Source organism: Sus scrofa, chromosome 17 (assembly GCF_054392235.1).
Source record: "Sus scrofa isolate SSC_HxYL_T2T_F1_AM1 chromosome 17, Sscrofa_HxYL_maternal_Yorkshire_Landrace_v2.0, whole genome shotgun sequence".
Classification (NCBI taxonomy): domain Eukaryota; kingdom Metazoa; phylum Chordata; class Mammalia; order Artiodactyla; family Suidae; genus Sus; species Sus scrofa.
In genome coordinates this window covers 52495363-52515917 of record NC_139399.1, presented here as the reverse complement: position 1 = coordinate 52515917, position 20555 = coordinate 52495363, and the positions used below count along the sequence as shown (strand labels likewise).

Genomic DNA, 20555 nt, shown 5'->3' with positions numbered 1-20555 from the left:
TCTTCCAACAACCTTCTTAAATGATGATGATCACTGCCTCTACCACCATCACTGCTGTCATTGTCATCATCTTTGCCATTTCTTTTTTTTTCTTCCAGTCTTATTGAGATATAATTGACATACACCACTGTATACTTTTAAGATGTACAGCATAACCAATTGACTTAGATACATTGTAAAATGATTATCCCAATGAGTTTAGTGAGCCCCCATCTCATACAGATAAAAAAATTTAGAAAATAGGAACAAATTTTTTTCTTGTGAGGAGAACTCTTGGGATTCACTCTGCTAACAACTTTGGTGTATGCCCTACAACAGTGTTAGTTATATTGTTAGTCATGTTACTTAGGTATATAACTGGAAGTCTGTGCCTTTTGACTGCCAACGTTACCATTTCTATGTCTAATTGCAAATAAACATCTTAGACTCAAAGAAACTTATCCGAAGTCCTACAGCGAGAAAGCTGTGATGCTCCTATTTGAATATAAGTCTTGTCTTCGGGTTCTGTGCATTATGACCCTGATGCCTGCTATTGCCACGGCCCCCACTGTGTTAGTTCTAATCACATCTCCCCTCTGAGCGGGTGACCCAGCCTCCTCCCCACCTCAGATCTCTCACCTCTCAGACTCTCCCATCTCTGTAAGAAGTCTCTAAATATTTACCCATCCTCTCTTCATGCTCTCCTTCCCTAAAGGGCACATGGAGTTGAGAGGAATTGTAATAGACAAAATAAGAAGTAGATACGGGTACCAGAAACTATAGGAATTTGATGGGTGGTTTAAGAAATTTTATCTTGATTCTAGAAGGCTTTTTCTAAGGACATCTTGATAAAAGCTGGGTAAAAGAACTGTGAAAGTAGAAAGAGCCATTATGAACCTGATGGAATTGTCCTGTTATGGAGACCTGAACCAGGACAGGGAACCTGAACCAACAGCAGGAAGGGAGTAAAATAGACAGCTATGGAGTAAAGCAGAGAGAAGCCCCAAAGGACTTCTGAGATGCCATCACCAGCCTGTGAATTCTCCTGTGTCCCATGGGACACCTGTACAATGTCAGAACACCTCTTGTCTCCTCACCGCTTATCAGATATCAGGCACTGCAGGAGCACTTACCATGCATTGTCTCTTTGAATCCTCACAACCCTTCTTTCCCATGTTTTATAGATGAAAAACCTGAGGCTCAGAAATATTCATCATTTGGCCAAGTTCACACAGCCCATAACTGGCTGATTAAGGATATAGACCCCATGCTCTCCAATTCTGGGACCCAGACTCACAACATTTCCTGGGGAGAGGACAGCACCCCTCTTTAGGGATGTGGGCAGGCCCTTCCTTAAATAGTTATGTAAACATTTTAGTGAGCATTAACGCAAAATGGGCATATTACACCCATGAGTTTATGTTTCACTATCATTCATAATGAGATAAAGCAAAACAATCGTTGAAAGTTGATGTAACGAAAAACTTTTGAAGATGTCGCTGTATAGATTTGCACTATTCAATGCAGTAGCCCCTGGCCATGTGCGGTCATTTATATTTAATGTAATTAAGTTAAAAACCCAGTTCTGTAGTCACCCTGGCGACATTTCAAGGCCTCCCCCTCCCCCTCCCCCTCCCCTTCCTCCCACCCTCCTCTTCCCGCTCCTCCTCCCCCTCCCCCTCCTCCTCCCCTCCGCCCCCCCCTACCATATTGAATGTGCAGCTGTAGACCACTTCCATCATCATGTAACGTTCTGTTGGGCAGAGCCCTGCTAGAGCTGTCTAGCCCATGCCAGAGCTGTCTGACACTAGATCAATGTATTTTAGACTTCACTCTAGCTCTAAGTCACTCTTGCTGGCTCTGGATGTCTATGTATACCCACCTTGTCCAACACTATAGCCACTGACCATATGTGGTGTTGAGTACTGGAATTGTGGCTAGTCTAAGTTGAAATGCTTTACAAGTGTAAAATACCCATTGAAATTCAAAGCCTGAGGATGAATAAAGAGCGTCAAATATATCAGTAATTTTTACCAATGGTATGTTGAACTATTTCATTATATTGACTTTAACAAAAATTATTATTGAAATTCATTTCACTTATTCTTTTTTACTTTAAATAAGTTATATATTGCCACAAGAAAATTTTAAATTATATATGTGGTCCACGTTCTATTTCCACTGGCCCGCTTTGCTCTACTGCGTAATTTCAGAAGGTGCTCCCTTTCCTTGTCTCTTTCTCTAGCTCTGCACTCCTCAGCACAGTAGCTATAAGCCACTTGTGGATATTTAAATTGAAGTGAATTAAAATTTAAAAAAGAATGTATAGGAGTTCCCATCGTGGCGCAGTGGTTAACGAATCCGACTAGGATCCATGAGGTTGCGGGTTCGGTCCCTGCCCTTGCTCAGTGGGTTAACGATCCGGCGTTGCCGTGAGCTGTGGTGTAGGTTGCAGACACGGCTCAGATCCCGTGTTGCTGTGGCTCTGGCATAGGCCGGTGGCTACAGCTCCGATTAGACCCCTAGCCTGGGAATCTCCATATGCCGCGGGAGTGGCCTAAGAAATAGCAAAAAGACAAAAAAAAAAAAAAAGAATGTATACATGTATGTGTAGCTGGGTCACCATGCTGTACAGTAGGAAAAATAATGTATTGGGGAAATTAAAGAAAATTAAAAAGAATAAAAAATTAAAAAATTAAACAGAATGTAAAATGTGGTTCCTCCATCACATTAGCCATATTTCCCATGCTCGGTAGTTGCTTGTGGTAAGTGGCAACCATATTGCCCAGCATGGATATGGACCATTTCTGTCATCTCGTAGAGTTCTATTGCATAGGGCTGGTACATGGCCAAAACCGCAGAAATGGGATGCGAATGCCTAAATCTTGGGAAATGTTTCCATGATGGCTAACTTTGCAGCGTGTCACCCTCCCTCCTCCCAGGAGCCCCTCCTTCCCTTCCCACCTTGGTCAGACTAGTTTATGCACATCTGATCTCTTCTCTCCTACAAGGGCTGTGGCATGCTTATCCCCCTCTGAACATACTTTCTTGTACCCTCCTCTCCGTACTTGTATCTAACACTGTGCTTCGTACAGTATAGATATTCAGTAAAATTTTTTTTTATTTTAATAATTTTTTTTTATTTTCCCACTGTACAGCAAGGGGGTCAAGTTATCCTTACATGTATACATTTCAATTACATTTTTCCCCCCACCCTTTCTTCTGTTGCAACATGAGTATCTAGACAAAGTTCTCAATGCTATTCAGCAGGATCTCCTTGTAAATCTATTCTAAGTTGTGTCTGATAAGCCCAAGCTCCCGATCCCTCCCACTCCCTCCCCCTCCCATCAGGCAGCCACAAGTCTCTTCTCCAAGTCCATGATTTTCTTTTCTGAGGAGATGTTCATTTGTGCTGGATATTAGATTCCAGTTATAAGTGATATCATATGGTATTTGTCTTGTCTTTCTGGCTCATTTCACTCAGGATGAGATTCTCTAGTTCCATCCATGTTGCTGCAAGTGGCATTATGTCATTCTTTTTTATGGCTGAGTAGTATTCCATTGTGTATATACAATGGAATCCAATCCTCTGTCGATGGACATTTGGGTTGTTTCCATGTCCTGGCTATTGTGAGTAGTGCTGCAATGAACATGCGGGTGCACATGTCTCTTTTAAGTAGAGTTTTGTCTGGATAGATGCCCAAGAGTGGGATTGCGGGGTCATATGGAAGTTCTATGTATAGATTTCTAAGGTACCTCCAAACTGTTCTCCATAGTGGCTGTACCAGTTTACATTCCCACCAGCAGTGCAGGAGGGTTCCCTTTTCTCCACAGCCCCTCCAGCACTTGTTATTTGTGGATTTATTAATGATGGCCATTCTGACTGGTGTGAGGTGATATCTCATGGTAGTTTTGATTTGCATTTCTCTTATAATCAGCGATGTTGAGCATTTTTTCATGTGTTTGTTGGCCATCTGTATATCTTCTTTGGAGAAATGTCTATTCAGGTCTTTTGCCCATTTTTCCATTGATTGATTGGCTTTTTTGCTGTTGGGTTGTATAAGTTGTTTATATATTCTAGAGAGTAAGCCCTTGTCAGTTGCATCATTTGAAACTATTTTCTCCCATTCTGTAAGTTGTCTTTTTGTTTTCTTTTGGGTTTCCTTTGCTGTGCAAAAGCTTTTCAGTTTGATGAGGTCCCATGGGTTTATTTTTGCTCTAGTTTCTATTGCTTTGGGAGACTGCCCTGAGAAAATATTCATGATGTTGATGTCAGAGAGTGTTTTGCCTATGTTTTCTTCTAGGAGTTTGATGGTGTCCTGTCGTATATTTAAGTCTTTCAGCCATTTGGAGTTTATTTTTGTGCATGGTGTGAGGGTGTGTTCTAGTTTCATGGCTTTGCATGCAGCTGTCCAGGTTTCCCAGCAATGCTTGCTGAATAGACTTTCTTTTTCCCATTTTATGTTCTTGCCTCCCTTGTCAAAGATTAATTGACCATAGGTGTCAGGGTTTATTTCCGGGTTCTCTATTCTGTTCCATTGGTCTGTCTGTCTGTTTTGATACCAGTACCACACTGTTTTGATGACTGTGGCTTTGTAGTATTTCTTGAAGTCTGGGAGAGTTATGCCTCCTGCTTGGTTTTTGTTTCTCAGGATTGCTTTGGCGATTCTGGGTCTTTCGTTGTTCCATATAAATGTTTGGATTGTTCTAGTTCTATGAAAAATGTCATGGGTAATTTGATAGGGATTGCATTGAATCTGTAGATTGCTTTGGGTAGTATGGCCATTTTTACAATATTGATTTTCCCAATCCAGGAACATGGAATATCTTTCCATTTCTTTACATCTTCTTTGATTTCTTTGATTAAAGTTTTATAGTTCTCGGCATATAGGTCCTTTACCTCCTTGGTCAGGTGTATTCCGAGGTATTTGATTTTGTGAGGTGCAATTTTAAAAGGTATCGTATTTTTGTATTCCTTTTCTAATATTTCATTGCTGGTATACAGAAATGCAACTGACTTCTGAATGTTAATCTTATATCCTGCTACTTTGCTGAATTTATTAATCAGTTCAAGTAGTTTTGGGGTTGAGTCCTTAGGGTTTTCTATGTATAGTATCATGTCATCTGCATACAGTGACAGTTAAAAATCTTTTAACCAGTTAACTTGCTGGAAATTCCTAGCAAATGAAAGCAAATGTGTGACCCCCACTGTATGTGGGAAATTGATAATGGCTGGTAGCAGGGGGATAAAAAAGAAAGAGAAGGTCAGAGCCAGATTCTCAAGGAAGAAAGTAGAGAGAGAGAGAAAAGGAAATCAGAGGGACGGTGGTGACCCAGCATCTCACACACACACACATCACCATAATCCCTCTGCTCATGCCACAAACCCCTCATGGGCAGTGACAAGACTCGTGGCAGGGGAATTCTCAGGCTTAGGCAACATCTATGGAAAAAGGTACAAATGAAATCCAAAATATTATTGTGTGATAAATAAACATGCAAGATCCATAAATGAGACATTGAAATGGTGTGAAAATGAAGGGTCTAGGGAGGAGAAAAATGAAAAATGGTCTCTCCCTGGGCCAGCTGGTTTGAGTTACATTTTATGAGCAGCATGTGAGTTCCAGCGCCCTTGTTGAATTAGCAGCAGAATCGCACATTAGTTTTAAGGCTCCCACTCGAATAGGAACATCATAACGCTTTTTAATTGGGGCTGATAAAAACGTAGCATTACTTGTAGGTTCCTGAGAGAAGTGAGATGTGAAATTGGGTTTTCATTAAACCTAATGATGGAAAATTAAGTATAGTGCGTCTGGTGAAATGGGGTGTGATAAAAGGCATCACTTCTGCATTATCAGAGGTTAATAAGGGAATAGGTGAAGTGAGATACATGGGAAAAGGGAGTCCAACTAGTTGAATTAATAAACCTTGAAAATCCCTTGGTTCCGAGTCTTCATAGCATCATTAGCACTGGCATTGACATTTTTACAAATGTTACAGCAATACAAGTTGCTAAATTTCAGACACATGTATTTTCCATTCCAGTGTTGGTTTTGCTGACACCAAGTTTACAGTCTGTCTAGCAATGTGTTTAGGGGAAATATCCATATTAGTAGCTCTTTGGTTTTGGAAACATTCGGCATCTTACAAAAATTATCAGGTGCCCATTCCTAAGAAGCCTGTCTCTGCCAGGCACCTGGTCTCCCAGGCAGCCTGAACCTCAGGCCCCTGGGTTTCTGAGGACATCTGTTGCCATATGGGATGGTGGCTTAAGAGGGAGACACTCATAGGGCTCCAGGTGCTGACTCTGGTCCACCCTCTCCTGGGGACCGACTAGAAAAGCAAACTCCAGGACCCCTTTCTTCTCCATCCCCAACTGCATGGCACCATCACAGAAGTGATACTTCCTATAAGGATGCCTCATATTCATGGCAGCTGGGGCACCTACAAGAAATCTCTTGAGTTATTAAAGAAAAGAAGTCGTCCTAAAATCCATCAGTAGCTTCCCACTGGCTTGATTCCTAGACCTTCACAGCCTTTGGTAGGCCTACCTCACACCATCTCTTATAGCTTTCTCCTCATCACATTTCTACCCTCCACCTCCACTCCTCCCCTATTTCTTTGCTCTCACCTAGCTGTGTTTGGCTTCTCCAGATCCTTTTCTTGTGCTTCCAATGCTTCTTTTTGTCTGCCTTCCCTACTAGACCATCAAGCCTTGAGAGTGAAATCTGTATTCTGTACATTTCCAGTGCGGACCAGACTTGCAGCCACAGAGCAAGGGCTCAGTAAATCTAAGTCCTAATCACAAGGGTGCCATGGAGAACGAATGCAGCCCTCACATGGCCAAGCTCTGTACTTAAGCAATGCCATTGAAGACATGTTACCTGTTACCTGAAACCACAGAAGAAAGATAAGCAGTATTTTTCTCATACTTCTTGGGGAAGTGGTACTAACATCTCATCTAAGCCCTTCTTCCTGGTGCATAAGCCTATACATTCTAGATCTTTCTGTTGGCAGTCCTTTCTTTTTCTGTTTTAAAATTTTAAAATTTTTATTAAAGTGTAGTTGGTTTACAATGTTGTGCTAAATTCTGCTCTATAGCAAAGAGACCCAGTCATACACACACACACACACACACACACACACACACATACATTATTTTTCTCATATTATCTGCCATCATGTTCCATCCCAAGAGATTAGGTATAGTTCCCTGTGCTGTACAGCAGGACCTCATTGCCCATCCATAACAGTTTGCATCTACTCACTCTAAACAGTCCTTTCTCTACTCGGACAGTTTTGCTATGCTGTCACACAGGTGGAAAGTCCACTTTCACATACAGAACTGATGTTTGATGGATTATCATGACCTAGAGACAAACAAGCTGAAAGAAACACGGATTTTGAAAAGATAAGTTGCAGAAAATGAGGCATAGATGCGAAACCTCCCAGGGAATGAGTTTGGCATAGATCTCATGAGTTTGACAAGGCAGTGGGGTCTGCCTTGGGGCCTTGCAGTGCCTGAAAACATCTGGGTGAAACACATCAAGTCTGGCAGTTCTCTTATGCATGCCACAAATAGGAGGGTTTAGGGCATAGACTGTCATGTCTTGGGGAGAAGATTAGGAAGACCAAGCCTCAGTGGTTCTGGATGAGGTGAATTGACCCCAAAAGACTGACAGTGTATGTCTGGCAGGGAGTTAATATGGTAAGAAAGTAGAATCAAGGAAAATCAAATTCCAACCTCAGCAGACATCAGTTTCCAGGGTGGCCAAACTAATAGGGGGCAGTTAAGCAATTCAGTGGACAGAAGGATTATTATCAGGGGAGATTAGAGATCTTATTATACTAAGGAGAGATTTTATGAAAGAGATAAGGCATAGGATCCAGGCCTGGGAGAAATAGCTGGCAGGACTGAAGGAAGAGATTCAGGCTTCCCTACCTGCGAGGAAGGTTCAGCATCACTCCTGGATCACGAGTGTTAATTGATGGGGAAATGAGACAGTAGACAGAAGGTGATCACTGTTGCAGAACCCATAGCTGGAGGGCCCCTGCTGTCTGCTTCAAGTCCTCCTAGAATCCAGCCTAAGGGAAACAAACTAGTGGAGAAACCATGTCACAGGGATGCAGGCCCATGGACCAGAAGCAGAAGCATAGCTCTGATCTCCAGGGACCGGAGGCTCTCCTCACCTGCAGACAGGCACCAGAGACAATTCCAGGCCATCTACCTTCTACACAGGAGGGTGTTCCCCATGTCCAGCTTGCCTGGCTTCTCATGGGTTCTGGGACTGGCCAGGATGGGCCAATACCATCCAGATAAGCCAGGAAGTATAGAGACAGGCAGGAGAAGACTGCCAGGCTGGAACTTTGTTCTCCATCAAGATGCACCCTTGAAATAGAAAGGAACCAAGGGTTACTGTGTTACTGGTTTGTGTGTTTTTTTTTTTTTTTTTTTTGTCTTTTTGCCTTTTCTAGGGCCACTCCCACGGCATATGGAGGTTCCCAGGCGAGGGGTCTAATTGGAGCTGTAGCCGCCAGCCTACACCAGAGCCACAGCAACACGGGATTCGAGCTGCGTCTGCCACCTACACCACAGCTCACGGCAACGCTGGATCCTTAACCCACTGAGCAAGGCCAGGGATCAAACCTGCAACCTCATGGTTCCTAGTCAGATTCATTAACCACTGCACCACGGCAGGAACTCCTGTGTGTTTTAATTTTTAAATCGACTGCCACAGCCATGCCAGGAAAACAGTGTGCTTCGGTACTTTCTGTGGTTTCCTGATCAGCTGAGTCCTGACTTAGTGCCCTCTGCCCTCTTCACGTTGACCTGGAGGAGGCATGGAGGGCTGAGGACAAAACTCCTATAGGTAATGGTCTGTTTTTCCTCCTTCTCTTTGAAGCAGATGGCAGCCGCGGGGAGCTGTCCCAGCCCACCCTGACCATCCAGACGCACCCCTACCGGGCCTGCGACCCCGTGGAGATGAGCTACCCTCGGGACCAGTTCCAGCCAGCCATCCGGGTGGCTGACCTGCTCCAACACATCACCCAGATGAAGAGAGGCCAGGGCTATGGGTTCAAGGAGGAATATGAGGTAAGAGACCAGCCTGTGGGAAACTCCTTGCTGGGTGCAGAGGCTTCATGGGTGCCATAGTCTTGCAACTCCAAGTGTGATCCCTGGGTGAGCAGCATCAGTGCCACCTGGGAACATGTCTGAAGTGCACCATCTCAGTCCCCACCCAGACTTACTGCACCAGTTTGGAGTCACACTTCCCTTCAACAGAAAGGTAGAATGGCTCAAGCCTCCATTCCACATGTTGTAGAAAAGCCAGCAGATGGCCCCCACTGGTGATTTCTAGGAGTCCTTCTTGCTCCTGGTCACCTCTTGCCTCATTGTCAAGCTTTGGTTATCTTCTCAACACCAACCGTCCATTGAGTCAATATCTCATCTGGTGACTGCCTCTTTCCTCTCTCTGTACCTGCCTGTCCCCCCTGCATCAGACCCCCTTCTCTTCCTTCCCAGCACATCTCTCCTGCCTAGGACTTGAGAAAGCCATCATTACTGAGGTTTAAGACATCGCAGAAGGATTGCTGCTGAGTATAGGAAGCACCTGAGCAAAAGTCTTCCTGAGGTTCTGGTTACCTGCCACATCTCTATCCACTTCCTTCCCTAGTATTCTTTTTAGCAGCCTCAAATTTTCCTTTTTTTCCCCCTCTTTTTTTCTAGCAGCCAAGAAAAGCATCCCCCCCACCCCCTCCTTTATTTTGCAGAACAATTTAGCTTACTTTGCCTCACTCCTTTTGTTTCAGACCTTGCCCATCAGGCCTCACCTTTTACAAAGGAGAAGTGGAAGGAAAAAGGAGAAACTCATTAAGATGTTTTTCTGTCCAGGGCTCCTCATTCCCCAAGTTTGGTACCCTGTTATGCAGGTCAGAAATCCAGCTGCAGGCAGCTTTGAAAATAGGCACCTCTTGTTTTTTCCTTTCCTCTCTCTCTCCCTCTCCTCCTTCCTTCCCAAAATATCTTGTGAGCATTTACTGTGTGCTAGGCTCTGAGTTATTTGCACTAGTTCTTTTCTGTGTCTGTGTGTTTTTTTTTTTTTAACATGCATTGCGTGCCCCAAATATGCTAGGTTCAGTTTCACTGCATGCAGTGAAAATGCCTTGACTCAGACACCACATATTTGGAATTTTTGATACTGCAGACTAAGTTTATCTCTCAGTCTATATTCTGAGAAAGCGCTTACAAAGCAGGATTTCAGAAGCTGTGTGAGGTCATGAAATTGTGTTCAACTAGGGCGGGGGGTGCGGGTGTCCAGACAGCTGGATTCCACCACTGCAAACTCTGTGATCTGTCATAGTGCTACCTGAGTGTTAAAATTCTTTATTAGTTGAATGAAGAGTTTGGATAAGGTGATGACTAAGGGCCTGTCTGGTCTTAAAACTTTATGAGAATGTAAAACATGGTAGCAAGAGGCAGGTTTGACACATTTATGAGAACAAAACTGTTTATGTCAATGGATGTGAGTAATTACCAGCTCAGGGGAAGCAGCAGTTAATTTCAAATATGGCCTAAGTAAAATAGCATTTTTCATCTACTAAATCTATAAATTTTGGAAGGTTATTGGGATAAGAGTTGCAGGAGATGCTCTCATCACCTCGCAGCCCTGGGTCTTATTTTCCTAGGAGGTTGGTTGCATGGTCACAACCCTTTAAAGTGTGGGGTGGGGTGGTGGGGGCATGTCTGTGTACTTACATTCAGTAGTACGGATCTGTCTGGTGAGTGAATATTAGGAGAGGATGTGTTGTTTGTAAAGTCATATTCAGCATCATGAAGGTTTAATAAGTCATTAGCCATCATGTTTTAATTTGTTTTAAAGTTTCAAATAGTATTAAGAGGCTTTCATGACTTATCAGAAAGGGAGCCAAGTAGTCAACGCCTGAGAAACACTGTTCTAAGACCTTGCAATCTAAAATTTGAAAACAAAAATACAAATACATTAGATGACTTTGGCGCATTTCCTTCTAGAATGTTATCAAAAAAGCATCCATCACTGCATCCCTGCATGGTCATATTTTTTTTAACTTTTTCTGGGTGCCCTTTTGCATTTTATGAACTTCGTAGCATGGAAATAAGCTGCTTTTATAATGAGAGTGTAAATAGGATATGTTATTCTATCATTTGGACCTCGACCAGAAGTATCCACTAAGTAGATCAGACTTGCCCTCAATTAGTTCAAATTATATTAAACAGGTAGCTTTAAAATGCCTAGCTTCTAGTTAACAGCATTTCCTGATTAACTGGATGTTAATTGGAAAATGTTACTTAATGGGAGTCTTTCCACAATGTCTTTCCTTAGACTGGAGCTGGATACTGCTTTGATCACCAAGGCTCCAAGCACAGAATCACAAATCTACATGAAGATTCTTTCCTATTGTAGATCTGAGACTCCTGGGTCTTCCATCCTACTCTCAAGCCCACATGCTCTGTGCTATTTGTTGCCTGTCACTCCCTTGCCCCACTCAATTTTTTTTTTTTATACAAATAAGTGGGTTTGACAAGTTGACATATAAGGGACCTCTCAGCTATAGCAAGCTGTGTCTTATAAAAATCGATTTAGTTTTATAATCACTTAAAAATTGGTTCATTAAAAATTTATGGAATATTTACTATTCCCAGGGACTGTTCTGGATATCTAGGATATGATAGAGAACAGGCAAAGATCCATGCCCTCATGAAGCTTATGTGCTAGCAGAGGAAACCCGTCTTCAATAATAAGTGTGTTCTAGGGGAGGGGAATTACACTCCATCTCTTGATGGAGAGAGGCACAGCTGCAAGATTGTCTAAAAGATAGTGTAGAACAAGAGATGTTGGAAAATATAATGTGTGGATCAGAGTTCCCATTGTGGCTCAGCGGGTTGAGAACCAGACTAGTAGTCACAGGACGTGGGTTTGATCCCTGGCCTCACTCGGTGGGTTAAGGACCCAGCATGGCCATGAGCTGTGGTGCAGGTCACAGACGTGGCTCAGATCCCGCCTTGCTGTGGCTGTGGCATAGGCCGACAGCTGTAACTCTGATGAGACCCCTAGCCTGGGAACTTCCATGTGCCGCAGATACCAACGTAAAAAGAAAAAGAAACAAAAAAATCTGCGGATCATGCAATCTTCCATAAGTACATACTACAGGAAAAGCATGGAATGGAGATGATACATTCCACGAACATGAAGGAAGCAGGTTCCAATATTAAACAGGGTGAAAGGGCAGCCTTTAATTGGAAGATGAGATCTGAGCAGAGGCGTGGTGGAAAATATCTGGGGGAAGAGAGTCCAGATCAAGGGATTAATGTATCTGGCATGTGCAAAGGTGACGTGAGTTGAGTGAACAAGGAGGAAAAGTAACAGAAGGTGTTATTGGAGAGGTAAAGGGGGCCTGGCCATATAGTACCTTGTAAACCACTGTAAGAATTTTGGCCTTTACTCTAAATGAGATGGAAAGCCACCACAGAGTTTTGAAAAGACAAGTGGTGGTTTCCTGACATTATTTTGAAAGACTGATTCTAGCTACTTTGTGGAGAATAGATGGAGGGAGGAAAGGGTAAAAACAGGGAAACCAGTTGAGAAGCCACTGCAGTAACCAAGCAGGACAATGATGACAGTGGCAGTGGGTTGGCGAGAAGTGGCTGGATTCCGAATGCATTTTAAAGATAGAGCCAACAGGGTTTTCTAACCCATTAGACATGGCATGTGAGAGAAAGAGAGGAATCCAAGGTGACTCCCAGGCTATTCCTCAAGCCACCAGCAGGATGGAGTTGCCAGCAGTGGAGATGGGAAAGCTGCAGACCGAGCAGACTGGGAGACAGTGAAAGAATGGGAAGTTCACTTTTGAACTAAGATGTACAGTTAGTGGCGATCCAAAGTAGATAGTGGGATATATGAGCCTAGAATTTGGGAAAGAAGCCTGGACTGGGGAGGAAACTTGGGGAGTCGTTGACATAGAGATGATACTAAAGCCACAAGACTGTTCAAAGTCACTGAGCAAGTGAGCCCAGACAGAGGCGAAGACCAAGGGAGTTTCAACTGTAAGATGTTGAGCACTTTCCATAGACCAGGCATTGAACTGGGCACTAGGAACTAAGGAGATGAGATAAACTCCTGTCCTTCTGGGGGCCTTATTCTTAAATATGGATATGTAAACTGACCATTTAAACGCAAAATGAGCAACATATCACAATAGAGGTATCCACAGAGTGCTATGGGAACCCCTAGAGGGTGGCATGCATTAAGTTTAGCCCGAGGATGCATGCCAGTGGCTTTCTGGAAGACATAAAGCTGGAACCACAGCTTGAGAAATAGGAAGGAGCATAGAGAGAGATGAGGCTGAACTGTTCATAGGGGCAGCATGGGGTGGGGGCAAGGGGATTTTGTCAGACTGAGGAGTTTGGATTTCATTCCAGGAGCAATGAGGAGCAGGCTTTTTTAGGCTGGATTTGCATTTTAGATGCAACTGTTTTGCATAGATCAGAGCAGGGAGACCAGAGGCAGGTAGGCGGCTGGGACAGTAATTCAGGGAAAATATGGAATTGCCTGAACCAGGAGACTGGGCCCAGTGCCCAGACAAGCCCACACACCTTCTTTCATGCAGAACCATAAAATCAGCTTGTTCTCTTTAGCATATAAACTTGAATCCATCTCTCTCTCTCTCTCTCTCTCTCTCTCTCTCTCTCCATATATATATATATACATATATATATACATATACATATTTCCTTTAAGTTCAGTGACTTGAATTATCCTGAATTGAAAGTCAAAATGCCTATATTAAATTCCCATCTCTTTCATTAAGTACCTGGGTGACCTTGGGCCAGTTATTCCCCCTCTCTGGGCCTCTACTTTCATCTTTATGCAATGAGAGTGAGGGCATTGGTCAGAGTGATCTAAAAAGTGCTTACGTTCATGCTATATTGGGCGTTTCAGTAGGAACCAATTGTTCAGTCCACCTGGATCTTCCTCCCACTTTAGTTCCACTGGACCCCACTCTCTGGGGCTACCACTGCCATAGTTGTGTCTCAAGTCCCAGCAACTATGATTGACCAGAGACCTTGGGTTCCTAAGAACTCAAGGAGGCTAAGGTTAGTTTACTGCATTGATCTGAGTGTTAGAGGTTTTCAATCTTGACTGCATATTAGAATTACCCAGGCCCAGGGAAGTTTTAAAAACACCAGTGCTCAGGACTTTCCATTGTGGCTCAGGGGAAACAAATCTGACTAGTATCCACGAGGACACAGGTTTGATCCCTGACCTTGTTCAGTGGAGTAAGGATCTGGTGTTGCCATGAGCTGTGGTGTAAGTCACAGACACGGCTCAGATCTGGCATTGTTTTGGCTGTGGTGTAGGCTGGTAGCTGCAGCTAGGATTCAGCCCCTAGCCTGGGAACCTCCATATGCCACAGGCACGACCCTAAAAGACAAAAAGAAAAAAAAAAAAAAAGAAATGTCAGGCCATCCTTCAGACTGGTTAAGTCAGAAGTAGGAGGTGAGATCCAGGGATCAGTATTTTCTAAGCTCACCAGGTGACTATCATGTTTCATGGTTGAGAGATGCTGTTCTAAGGAGACCCATAGAGTCCTCAGTATGTGATCTGCTTATGCCAACAGACGCATCACCCCACCTGCTATACTTGCCACTGGTCACATCCGATGCCCATGGAGACATGTGGTGACCCCTCAAATCTACCTTCCTATTGAAAGATGTTAAAGTCAAGGGGCTTTTGCATGTGATCTTCCCTCCTTTCCCTCCTATCTCCCCCAGCCCCAATTCTCCCACTTTCCCCAGTTACAAACAAAAACCCTAAGCAGGTCATCCAATGCTAATAGATGTTGGCGGGAGAGTGGGGTTGTCCATGAGCCCTGTAATCCCACCCGCCATCATGGGCAGATGAGTATCAAGTTTGGGGAGGATCAGGGGCATCAGGATGAGGTGACTTTGTGATGGAGAGAAGGAAAGGAAGCATGTTAAGCCCAATCCAATCCAGACAGCCTGTCCTCATAATGAATAGAACAAGCCCAGTAGGGAAACCAGAAGGTATCTGGTTATTACAACTCCATTAAGACTATTTAAGGCAACAAGGAACAGCTGTGAGGAATATGATGCAGCCTAATAAGAGCAAACATTTGTTCATTTTCCAACTCTAGGCAGACACACCATGTGCATGGCTTGTGTGGGGTGAGGCCAGTGTTGCTATCTTTCTCTTAGTCATCTGTGGGTGATGATGAGCAGGCAGCCTCCTGAAGGGGTGTAATCATGGATATGGATGCTTCAAATCACCCCAGGTTCCCTCTTCTCTGCCCAGAGCCACCTGAGCAGAGACAGAGTGGACCTTCTGCTTCTCCCACAATTTTTTTCTCGCTCTGGTTGGTAACAGTCACAGAACATCCCAGTGCAGGTGACCTCTGAGAGATTCTGGTCTAGCTTCTCAGTTTGCAAGTGAGTGATTCTTGGATAGGAGCATGGGGAATTAGTGGCAGATGCCAAAACCATGAAAGGGAAAACCATGGTTGTTCTTCAACTCTGGAAACTCATAATTATAAAAATAAAAAGACTTGACTCCACATGCTCATTTAATTCCACTTTCCATGGTTTAAAATAAGGAGAAACTGCGCCATTTCCAGAGGTGCCCCAAAGACATCAGGAACCCATGTGGTTTCAGATCTGGAAATTTTCTAACCAGAAAGAGCTTGTGATAAGACCCTTAATTGAGTCTTTTCTTTTGAGCTTATTCTTATTTTTACATTTTGGTTTCTTTTTATAACTTTGGAAACAATATTTTCTGTTTAATATGGGAATCCCAACAAAGTGAGTAGTTTTCAGGTGGTACCAGAGAAAACTCCTTGACTAAGAGCCAAGACCTGGTTCTCAAAATTTCCCTGACATGTTGGGTGGAATTGGATAAGACTTTTCCATCTTAGGGTCCCCTTTTTATCTTCTGTGAAATGTTGACTACATAGAATGGATTCCTGAAGCCTGATAATATATGCTTGTACTTCATTTGGCCAGAAACACTTATTGAGTACCTACTGAGTAACTTACATTGTTGTGTAGGGTACTGGAGATAGTTAGATAAATAAAAGAAATAAAGACCCTACTTTAAAGGAAGCTTATGGACTTATCACACCATGTAATCACATAAGAGAACTCTAACATGCATCATAAACCCATGAGAAATGGCGGTCCAGAGTAAATGCAGGTTTTGTGGTTTATTTTTTATCTTTGTCAATTATTACTGCCAAGATCAATCATAAGCTTCATAAAAGATGAGACACTGAGTTGAAGAAGAGTAGAAGGCTGAGTAGAGAAAAAGCATGTGTGACAGAGGGAACCACTTGTTTAGGGGCTGATAAACATAGAAGAAGTTAAATGTCATGAGCCAGCTCTTAGAAGGGAAAAAAAGATGCCTGTCTATGAAAAGAGACCTAAAAAATGAAACAAGTTGGAGATCTAAATAGGAATTTTACACAGTTTTCCTAAACAGAATTAACAAGGTAATATCATGGTCTTTGACAGTCCACCCCTTAACTCTAGACAACTTCAAGTTTAAGGGAGAGCTATTGACCCAGAGACAGCCACCAGAAGCTCATGCGTGCAGATGGAGAAAATGTGTGGATGGTACCAAAAGTCTGTAGCTTAGAATGGGATACAGGGATCCTCTAGATCATAGGCTCAAAGCTGGGAGATACAGAGGTACCCTAGTATGAGCTTTCCCTTTATACTGTAGGCTTTTTGGAGGTAGGACCAGGGTATTACTCACTCATCTCTCTTCTCTGAAGCATCTGAAAAATAGTACATTAATGCCAAATTGTAACTTAATTGATTTGCAGAGGGCTGGAGAAAAACTTTATGATTAAGAATAGTTCTGTCCAGAAATTTAAAAGGCAGTATTTCTTAAAGAAAGACACCAATACAGAAAGACTCTCACATCTGTGCACTGTCTCTATAGGGACATAATGTGTCTTAGGGGTGCGTCTTCCCCAGGAATTGGCTGTTTCCATTTACCTTCCTGCCTGAAACAGTGGTTCTTAAACTATGTTGTGTATCACAATCAACTGGGGAGTTAATAAAGAATGTTGAGGAGTTCCTGTTATGGCTCAGCAGGTTAAGCACCCAACATAGCGTCCATGAGGATGCAGATTCAATCCCTGGCCTTGCTCAGTGGGTGAAGGATTCGGTGTTGCCATGAGCTGCAAAGTTGGTCAAAGATGGGGCTCAGATCCAGTGTTGCTGTGGCTATGGTGTTGGCCTGCAGCTGCAGCTCCAATTTGACCCCTAGTCTGGGCACTTCCATATGCTAAAGGTACTCCTGTAAAAAGAAGAAGAAGAAAAAAAGAATACTGAGACAGAGGCTCATTGGCCCAGGACAGGGCCCAGACCTCTGGATTCTACCAAATTCCCTAAGAAATCTAGATTCCTACCAAAGTTTGAGAACATCTGGCCTGAAATGTGTCACTTAAAAGAGATCTTGTCACTTTGAATGGGGGCTTTTAAAGGCTGCTTTTTGACTCTACATGCAACACAGTCTCAACTATTCTGCTTGCTCCCAGCTCCTGTCACAGACAAATACCCTAATCTTGCTGCCATCTGATTTTCGACTCAGCTTCCCCAGGAGAACTCATAAATTACTATCCATTTAGTGACACGGCACACAATAATATTTGCTCTCTTGATGCCACTCTGAGTAGACGTCATTAGTCATCCTCTCCTGCCTTCTCTGTCCACATTTATAATCCCTAAGGCATGTTCTTTTCAGCAGAGAAGGAGGCATTTGTTGAAAGCATGGCCTCTGCCATGGCCCCTGCTAACTCATATAGGACCTTAAAGTGAAATAGCAAAAGGTACACCTGTCTCAAGATATTCAACTTTATCACCTTTCAGAAGATGTTTATAATATATACAGAAATCTATCACGTCCACAGGATGCATGGCACTTCCTTAGATGTGGTGCTTTTGTGTTGTCTATAACCTGTACAGACATCCATGGAAGTCCTTGCCATCCACCAAGCTAGCCATGGTCTTCATTAAACATGGGTATTTAATGAACTCAGGGACCACAGTTGAGACGAGACCTTAAGTTTCCAACCACTCCTGACACTCTTTCTCACTCCCTGAGTACTGTGCCTTACCTCTGCCTAGGATGACCAGCTTGTCCCAGTTTTCCCAGGATGGTCCTAACTTTAATCAAAGTCCTACATCATGGAACCCCTTTGGTCCAAGGCAAACCAGGGAGGATGTTGCAGGGAGCTCCCCATCTTTGGTCTTGTGACAAGAAACTGGATGTTTCCAATCAATGTAAGGCAAAGAATGAATTCTGGGAGTGAACCAAGGGGGTTGGACAGTGTACCCTTGGGATAGAAGAGGCTAGGTGACAGGCATTGTGTTAGGTGCCCATAGGTGTTACCTTGGGTAATCACTAATCATCACAAAACTCCATGACATGTATTATTTTTTTCCATGTTTTAATTTACATGCTGCAAAATGTATTTTGGAAGGGGGCAGGGTGTTCAGTTCGATGAGTTTTAACAAATGCGTAGAGTCATCTCAACACTGAAACAATCAGGATGCATAAGGGTGTTTCAACAGCAAAAGAATCCCCTGTGCTGCCCCCAGTAGTTGGATCCTCCCCACCCCTAACTGAAGGATGTATTATGGACTTAATTTTCAGAAAAGTTAATTGAGATTTGGAGTGGTGAAATGATTTACAGTAAAAATATCCAAACACTCTAGCCTGTCTTCCTTTTGCAAAGCCCTGCCTTTTCCTTGCCTCATATACATGCTTCATGGGCAAGAAATATTTCTTGACAAGATAAATGGATGAATGACCCAGGTGGAAATGGCTCCTCCCTGAAGACTCACCAGGGTCTTCTCTCTGTACCGGGAGAGTGGTGGATGAACTCATGGGAGCATCCCAGCAGGCTGACCTGATCAGGGAGGAAGCAGGCCCTCAGCTGTGCCCTGGAGCATCAGCCAGGAATTGCCTGGTCAGCACTCCCTGGGCCTGGTTTTGCTGCACCCCGGGGCATATCAGATCCAATTATCTCCAGGGATACAGTCAAGCCAAGAGGATTGAGGAAGGCATCATAGCTGTCAGAATCTGCTGAGGTCAGTGGATGAACAGGGAACAGAAATGGAGCAGGACACTCCTAGCCTTGCATGGAAGGGGAACTGCTCTTGGAAGCTCTGTGCTTTGATGTTTCACCTTGGTTGGGGGGCATCACTCACAGAGGCTTAGGTGCAAAGAAGAGTGTATGAAGAAGGATGACCCTTGGCTGGAGGGCCGGCAGAGTCCTGGTCAAGAGGACCCAGACCTCAGTCTCCCATTAGGTTGAGTGTCCCTGGGGAGTAACTAGTTCTCACGGAATCATCGCTGAGCAAATGCTCACTGAGTTCATACTCAGAGCCAAGCGCTCTGTTTGTCACAGGCAGAGAGAGAAACAAAGTCTTGGTCCCTGTTGACTGAAGACTGACACACAGGTAGTATTCTCAATTCATGTGTAATCTTAGGGACGCAAAGCTATTTTTCTTTATTTTAATTTTTTAACATCACCAATATACTATTATTATACCTACCCAAATGAACTATAAACCCTTAATTTGGAGTTCCCATTGTGGCACAGTGGAAATGAATCCTACCAGTATCCATGAGGATGCCAGTTCGATCCCTGGCTGTCAAGCAGGATAAAGGGAGGTTTCAAGAGACAAGTGTTCTCAGCCCCTTGTCATGATACTGGTGCTAGCTCAGCCTTCTTGTTATGAAAAATGTCCAGAGCATTCCCACTGACTCAGAATATAACTCAGTCTTGGCCGTGGTCCACAAGACCTCGACTGAGCTCCACACCCTCCCTGTCCGCATTCTGTGTCACCCAACAGCTCTTCTTATTCTCTCGACTCTGGAGCACCTCCCTTCAATTTCTAGAACATACCAGGCTTCTTCCATCTCAGGGCCTCTGTCGTCACTGTCAGCCTGGAACATTCTTCCCCTAGCTCTCACCTTGGCCAGCTTCTGCTCCTCATTCATTTCTCAGTTCAAACGTGTCAACAAGAGGGTGGTGGGAAAATACCTGGTGTTGAACAAGCTGGATTGGGGAACCATGGTGCATCTCAGGAAGAGGATGTCAGAAAGGACTCCCAGGACGTTGGGCTGTGTTCGGTGTTTTGGGGTTTTGTACTAGACTGGATACCAATAGGAAGTGGTCAGATTGGGTCTCTTAATAAATTGAAACTATGAGAAAGAGATGCAAGCTAGAAGCTAGAGCCAAATTTAGCAAAGGAGAAGCAGTCACTCATATGAGCCAGGATATGGGCTGTTTTTTGGCTTGAGCAATATTCCTATTTATGTTTGGACATCACTAGAGTGGTCATGTTTTTGCCTTGCTCCATCATGGTCTCAGAGTGGCCTTGTATGACATTGGCATTCTGTGAACTTGTTTATGGTCAATAGGAAAACACCAAAGTCCAGTTGTGGGTGACAGTTCTGCTCCAAAAAGACAGGGCTGCTTTTTTCACCTTCTCAAATGTCACTTTTTCA

At 43.6% G+C, this 20555-nt stretch overlaps 1 protein-coding gene across 14 annotated transcripts in view; it reads left to right on the top strand.

Annotated features, from left to right (window-relative positions):
• PTPRT (protein tyrosine phosphatase receptor type T) overlaps positions 1-20555 on the top strand; it is a 1176585-nt gene that overhangs the window by 1072017 nt on the left and 84013 nt on the right. For 7 of the 14 annotated variants that reach the window (XM_085003959.1, XM_085003963.1, XM_085003956.1 and 4 more), the window contains one exon: positions 8886-9073. In XM_085003959.1, the coding sequence (XP_084860085.1) occupies positions 8886-9073 (188 nt within the window). Of the gene's footprint in view, positions 1-8882; positions 9074-20555 lie in introns of all 14 variants that reach the window. The other 7 variants (XM_085003958.1, XM_085003962.1, XM_085003955.1 and 4 more) reach the window with 1 other exon arrangement.